This window comes from Corvus moneduloides, chromosome 7, assembly GCF_009650955.1.
Source record: "Corvus moneduloides isolate bCorMon1 chromosome 7, bCorMon1.pri, whole genome shotgun sequence".
Classification (NCBI taxonomy): domain Eukaryota; kingdom Metazoa; phylum Chordata; class Aves; order Passeriformes; family Corvidae; genus Corvus; species Corvus moneduloides.
Genome location: NC_045482.1, coordinates 7,553,430 through 7,560,733, shown reverse-complemented (window position 1 = coordinate 7,560,733; position 7,304 = coordinate 7,553,430). Strand labels below are relative to the sequence as shown.

Sequence of the window (7,304 nt, the reverse complement as noted above, 5' to 3'; positions counted from 1 at the left end):
AAAGTCTTGGTCATGACTCACTAGCACCGTATCTCTAACCCAGTAGGTGGTGTTACTCTCTCTGAAACAAGACAACTCCCACAACCAACACTGGTGTGGGCAGCGGCAGCATCCCACTCACTCTGACCAGATCAAGAGCAATCGCCTGGGCTCCTCTGACTGCTCCCAACCAGGTATTTTCAAAGTGTGGAGATGTAGCACAAGGTGTTATTGCACTGCCTGTGAGAGAACACTGACAGAAGGAGGGAGGAACAGCTTGGTGGTTACAGCTCACAGGAGGTGATGACACGTGCTCCTTACCTGCCAGCCCTGCCAGTACCCATTCCCATGGACTGTTCAAGCCCCATTCACACAAATCCAAGTGCTTAGATGGGTTTTGAGCATTAACTTGGAGGGCAGTTTTACGAGGGAAGAAATGACCAGATGGTTTAAGATCAGTTTTCTCTTCTCAAAAGCATCAACACCATCTGCAGCAGCCTGTCCCATTAACACACCTGGGTAAAGAGATTGTTTTCTAAGGCTCAGGAAAACTTCAATTATATCCTTCCCTCCTTAAATAGTCAGTCAGGAGCCAAGTATACCAAGCGGAGAAGTATGGGGGAAAAAGAGGCAAAAAGAAAAGTCAATTAAATCCAGGAAACACTGCAGAGTTACTCCCTAATTATCACTATTATATAGCTGCATATAGAACAGGATTTTTCTCTGCTGATGGCAGATTAGTCCAAACTCAGTAATAGAAGTGATTGGAATCACTCTACCCTGTCTGAGATCAGATCCCTTCCAAAGGTGACTTTTGACCCATTGCAGCACTAAACCCTCCTTTGCAGCAGGTCCAGCCCAACATTTAAGCACCTCCCCACCCTCCCTTCCAACTGGGCATTTCAGTGAATGAACACTGTGTTCTAGGATGCAATTTATTTAAAAACATTTATTTTAGGCAAAATTAAACAGACATTTGAGATTACATAGAAATACAGTTTCCAATTGGATCACATAAAAATTAAAAATGCACTGTTGTGTAGATTTAAGTATTTTTGTATGTATTGACCAAGTATGTAAGATTTAACCATGCCATTTGCAGTCAACTATCATAAAAATCAGTAACGAAAAAGGTTTCTTAAAATGTGCAAATATTATCTTAGTGTTACCATTGATAATAAATGACCACTAAATAGATGCTTATTATGTAAAGCTTTTTAAAGTACAATAAAAATACAAATTCTATTTGTTAAAAAAGGCCATTCCTATGGCTACTAAACATCCTCATTATACAAATTCAAAAATACTATATGACAAACAAAATTATAAAGACTTTTCTTTATGAAACATATACTATTCTATTTGTTAGTGATTTAATATATTTTTATATATATATTTCTCTATAATACTCTATATGAATGATGACCAAAATACAAGAGAGAGGAAGACTAATGCAATGTAGGATGTTAAGGCCCTGATTCAGCAAGGTACCTGAGGATGTGTCAAACCCAGCAAAGGAATAACCCCATTCTTTTAGTGCACTCCAAAGGTACATGCACAAGTACTTTGTTGAACAAGGCATAAAGATACACATGTGATAACAAATTTGAAAAATGTGTTTTTGGTGTAAACTGTGATGGTTAAGGACAAAACCGTAAGTGATGCCAAAAAATCCTCTTATTAAAAAAAAAAAAGTAAAAAAGAAAAAACCTGAAAATTTTGGGGGTTTTTCCATATTTGTATGTTTTTTGGGGAAAATACTAGAGGTTTGAAAGCTTTTGAATTGAACTAATGATAGTAATTTTCTGAGATAGGTTTAAGAGGGTATCTTATTGCTTATGAGAAAGATTAATGAAGAGTATGCATAGACATGTCAGCATTCATCTCACCAGCAGCTGAGAATTTTGATGTGCAGGTATTTCTGTAACAAGAACAACCAGTGGGTACAAAGGACTTATTAACTCATAGTGCATTCTTTGCAGAAAGCCTCAAAATTAAAGACATGGAACAGTAAAACAGAGAGTAAAAAAATAGTACTCAACTGAGCCTGGCTGTAAACACTCAGGTGTTGAAAGTAATTCCAGAACTGAGCCCAGTGCCTGCTTATAGACAAAATTTCGTAAGTTCCTAAGTGAATGCAAGACCATAATCTTCCTTTTAAGTTATGGCTAGCATGTAATGGATTCCAAGGTACATACTTTACACTTCAGCTATAAAATAGCAAAGTAAAGGGCAGTTAATTTGTCCATTCTGCAATTTAGCAGTTCTAGGCTCATTAAGCACTTATCAGCAGACTAATAACTTGTTAGTTTCTAAAACATGAATGAAGGATGTAAAATCTGGACTGTATAAACCAATGACAACGTATGTACAGCATAGTAACCACACACAGTAATGGCAATCAGTCACACTGCATCGAGATTTACTTTTGAAGCATAGAGTAATGGTTAGTATTTTATGGTTTTTTTCTCTGCAAATTGAATTTTTTTGTAGTAGATATTAATAATTTTACTGCTTGAATATTAAATAATGCTTTAGAAGCATAATTTAAAAACGCTGCCAGGTAAAGTATAAAGTATTATGTAAAAATCATGCCTGCACATTTGCAGAGAGAGAGAGAGAGGGAGGGAGAGAGAGAGAGAGGGAGGGAGGTAAATGTGACCTTTCTGAAGAACTTCTCCAAGCTAATAGTCATAAAGCATAGTAAACTTGGGCCAAAATGTGAGAGAAAGAAACACAACAGCGTAATTTAATTCATAATTCATAAACAAATACAACTTTTTACATTTGTACAGGGAAAGAGTGAACTAAGTTGGATTTTTACAGAAGCAAGCCTCACAAGAGTTTACATGTTGAAAAAAGCAACTTTTGGCACATGGATAGTATCTGTGAGTACGTGTTCAAAAATAAAAAACCCACTGCGGAGGAATTTCACATTGACTTTCTTGGCATCAGCACCTGCTGTCTAGTGGGTCAAGACAAAATACTGTGCCTTCAAGAGTTAATCCCATTTTGAACCCCTCCTGCAATGAAACAAGACATCATTAGGAAAAAGCCAAGTGAGTTCTGGAGGATTACGGTCTCTTTTTAAAAGCACTTAAATTCAAGCATATCTTCAGGCAGACAAACTGACATAGTACTTCAGCCTGAATTCACAAACACTTACATTATTTGGTCAGCCACTTTTTAATAAGTCTCAGTGGTTAATTTATAAAAGACATTTGCCATACAACAGCATAGCTACAATATGTACATGAAGTTAAGAAAATACTATAGAATAACAACATTGAATATTCGTGTACATAGGTCAACAGAAATCCAAACAAGTTTGATGTGCACCATGTTGTTCCTGAGTAAAATTCAAGAGGATTTATAAGCAGGAAAGATTAGGGCTACATGAGCACAGAGTTTACTATATTTCTATTGAAAAATACAGGTAAGACATGGACATTGTTGCTGATACCAGGTGTCCCCTACGTTCTGTGGTGCCTCAAGAGCAGCCCAACAAAAAGTGCAGGACTACCCCACCTCAGGGGGCTGTTCTGAATTGCTCCCAGTGCAGTTAAACTAACAGGGCTTTACTGCCCACTGCCGTCTGAGCTTCACCAAAATGGCAATTAAAATCATACTTGACCTACTGCAAATGAGAAAACTGTGCATTTTAAAGGCACGTAACTCAGTAAAACAAAATACAGTGGTATTTAGCAAGTGCTGTGAGTTGCTTTAAAAGTTCAGACCTAAATACCTGAGTTTACTTGTTGTTACCTGAGTTTTATTTATGTTATTAGTAGAAACACAAAAAAGGTTATAAGCTGGATGCTACCAGCTCCTCCGTGGAGAAGAAATTCATTCTACAAGTACTTTTTTTGTATGCTTTTATACAGGCTTGGCTTGCTAAAGGTACTTAGTTTGCACCAGTCCTAAAGTAATAATTGCACTTTTAATACAGGAAAAACACTCTTATTTTCATTTCTCTTTTTGCATTAAAAGAAGCTGAATAATTGTGGCTTGACCCTCAAAAGTCACCTGGGAGTCAAGAAAATTTCAGACTTTGAAAGTTTAAGCAATTGGAAACAGGGCTCTGACTAGAAATGCCTTGAGAACATCAACTCCACTGGCAGATCTTGCAGTGCTCAGTTCAGTGAGAGAATGCTGATTGTGTGCTATGAAATTAGTAACAGGTCCTTTCACCAAGAAAATATCTTGTAAACAAAATAAATCTTTTTGTAAAACAATCTGTATGGAGATTAGGCACAAACTCAAGTCTTTCCCTCATATGCACAGCAGTACCTCAAGACCACACCTTTTGGGTTTAGAAGGTAAATCCAACGTCAAACCAGCTTAATTTCAAACAAATTCAAATCACAGGCTAAAATTTGAAAAGTGTACGAATATCTAATAATGCTGCCAGCTACTGCTATCAGGAGAGTAATGTGGAGAAACAGAACAAACCTTCTGGCAATAGTTACTAAATGGTCTGTGAATTTCCAAGTAAAAGTTGCATTTTCTTAAAGGCAGATCCATGCCATGAGATGCTGAGCCAGTAGCAGCACTGTGGTGTAAACACTCCCCAACTGTGCTACCCAGTTTGCTCTACCTGGGTGACACAGTGCTGCCAAGGCTCACTAATACATTTAAGATTTTTCCTTTCTTTTTTTTTAACTCTGTATTTTCCAAAGGATTAATAGGAAGAACATTCAATGCAGAAAGTATTTCAAGCAAACAGTAGCTGAAATTCCAAGTGAAACACATCCTGTTATAAACAGTGTTCATTTACCCAAAGGCTACTATTAATTGATGTAACTGCAGTCAAAGGAGGGCTGCTTACCCAGAAGGAGAATTCAGAGAATTAGCCCTACAGACTGTTACATTTTTAACCCTGCAGTTACAGCATGCCTAGGATGCTAACTTTTCAAGTATCTGAAGGCTGTTTCCAGTTTTAAGCTTGTAAAGAGATACAACAGTAAGGGATTGTTGTTGGTGCGTCAACCTGAGGATGCTTGATGAGCTCCAATAGCAGAACAACAGCAGCTGGTGTGACAAGGACAGTGACCTTCATCCTGAGCCAGCCAGAGCCTTCACTGAACATCCATCCCATTCCTGTCCTGCATGGTCTTATTTTTATCCTACACATTTAAGTTTGCTGGTGTCTTAAGCAGCTTCACTTCCGATGCCCTTTTTCCAGCAGGCAAAGAGCAAATCAGATGATGCATTTTGGAAGCACACATCTCACTGCTCTTACGCTGAGCATGTCAAGTTTTTTCCACACAAACTGATACTTTGTCACTTAGCACTTTACATGTGTTTGCTATGACTTAACTTAGAACTATTTCCATTTTCTTGAAGAGCCGTGGCCTCCTTGACCTTTCCTTCTGCAGCTTCACTCCAGCCACTTCTCCCCACACCCATTTAGTCCTTCTCAAGCTGTGATATTTTTCATTTAAAACAATTACATTCCCACATATTTGCAATGTGATCAATGCTAATCCATTAAGAGATTGCTGCTCTTTATGGATCATAATTATTGAAAAAGTTTTTAAACTTTATTACCAAAATGAACTCCTGTCCTAGCAGAAATCAGTGATGTGGTTGCCAGGGGCTGTTACCAGTTGCGTTCCTGAGAACTGTGGCTCTTGCACATTCCTGTCTGTAACAGGGACACGGCATTTCCATGGTCACTTCTAAGCCACACCAAACCCATGACCATCAATGTCAGATTCTGCAGGTACAAGCAGGCTCAAACTTCCATGACGACCACAAGGTCAAGAAGCCCAACAGCACAGAGAAGACATCAAAGCAATCCAGATGGCTAGCTGGGCATTCCTTTCATTAAAGGAATGTAAAATCCAGATTTTTCCCTCTTGAATATCTAAGTGGAGGACAAGAAGTGTGTAGGAGTATAAATGAAGGAAAGCTGCATAGTTTTAACCAATATTCCTAAAAAATTAATTGCAACCCTCAAGCAGGAAAACAAATAATCAGAGTATCTTCACCCAGCAGACTCCCTGTCAAAGTGATTGCAATCAAATTTCCAAAGATGAGGAAAGCACAGACTTCAAATCTCCCACAGCCATCACTATTCCTAATCCCTCAGGTTCTGCACCATGACTCCAAATGCTTAGTTAATTTTTGGAATCTCCAAAACTATACTTGGGCAAAAATATAATTTAAAAATAGAATCCAATCAGCTGCAGTCCAGCAAGCCATGGGAAGGCTTTAGGAGTAGATTCTCCTTTACATGCAGAGTAGAGCTGTTGCTGATGCAGGTAATAGAGCAGTAGTTCCATGCTGCAGTTCTCCCAGCAGTGCAGAACACTGAGTGCCACACGTGCTTTTAGGACTTCATATCTACACCTGAGCTGCACAGGGCTCTCCAGCACTCTGCTCCCAGGGGAAGCTGTTCTCTGATTATAACAGAACAGCACATGCCAGCTTTTAACTCTCAGCATCCACAGCTGTAATAGTAATGAAATCAGTTGCAACAACTGAGATTACAGATTATGATTTTTTTTCTAATAAACTTGACTAATGTGTTAGATAATTTTTTTTTATGACATAGGGAGTCAGCTTCTTGCTAAACATTATGTGCTCTCTCTCTATATATACATATATCATGCATTGCTAATTTTAATACACAACACTTAAAATATTTTGCCTTGTCTGAAATTCAGACACTTCAGCTTCTAATAATGTGTGTTCTTAGCATAACTCTGCCTGTTCATTAAAACCCATGTGTGCTATGGCTTCCTGTACACTAAAGGTTCAGGAAACAGAAACTCCTCATGCAGTCAAAAAAATCTCTCTGATTTGCTGATTTTCAGGGAATGCAGAAAAAGGCCACCCCATGGTTCTGGCCAGGAGAGGGAGGAAGAAGGGCTATGAAGGGTGCACCTATATTGTGACTTGTTTTTTCTGTGTTCATGTCCTCCTCAAGTAGCTTTTTTTACTTTAAAGGCATTTTAACAAGGACTGAGCAGTTTAGTTACCCTGCTAAGTAATAGTATTGTACTAAGGGATGTGATTGATACCTTATAGAGAGGAGCAGAGCTTGTTTTCACTAGAAACAGCTCAAAAACAATCCCTCTTCCAAAACCAGCCTTTTCTTGGTGTCGAGGATAAAATAATTCTGGTTTAAACCAGTAAGCACTACAAGACAAAGAACTACCACTTTATCAGGAGATAAATTTGCCGAAGTCAACCTTATGGCTCAGAAGTCAACTCACTTATCACTTCACAGTGACTTCACTCAATGAGCTTAAGTCAGCACAAACCCAGCAAAGCAATGACAAATTTACATATCTCTGAGAAGATTATTTAGAGGGCTG

At 38.3% G+C, this 7,304-nt stretch overlaps 1 protein-coding gene across 7 annotated transcripts in view; it reads right to left on the bottom strand.

The window, feature by feature from the left end:
- Positions 1–900: 900 nt before the first annotated feature.
- The window catches only part of GULP1 (GULP PTB domain containing engulfment adaptor 1), a 96,871-nt gene continuing 90,467 nt past the window's right edge, over positions 901–7,304 (bottom strand). For all 7 annotated transcript variants that reach the window (XM_032113898.1, XM_032113897.1, XM_032113895.1 and 4 more), the window contains one exon: positions 901–3,002. In XM_032113898.1, the coding sequence (XP_031969789.1) occupies positions 2,974–3,002 (29 nt within the window). In that variant the 3' untranslated portion in view covers positions 901–2,973. The remainder of the gene's footprint in view (positions 3,003–7,304) is intronic.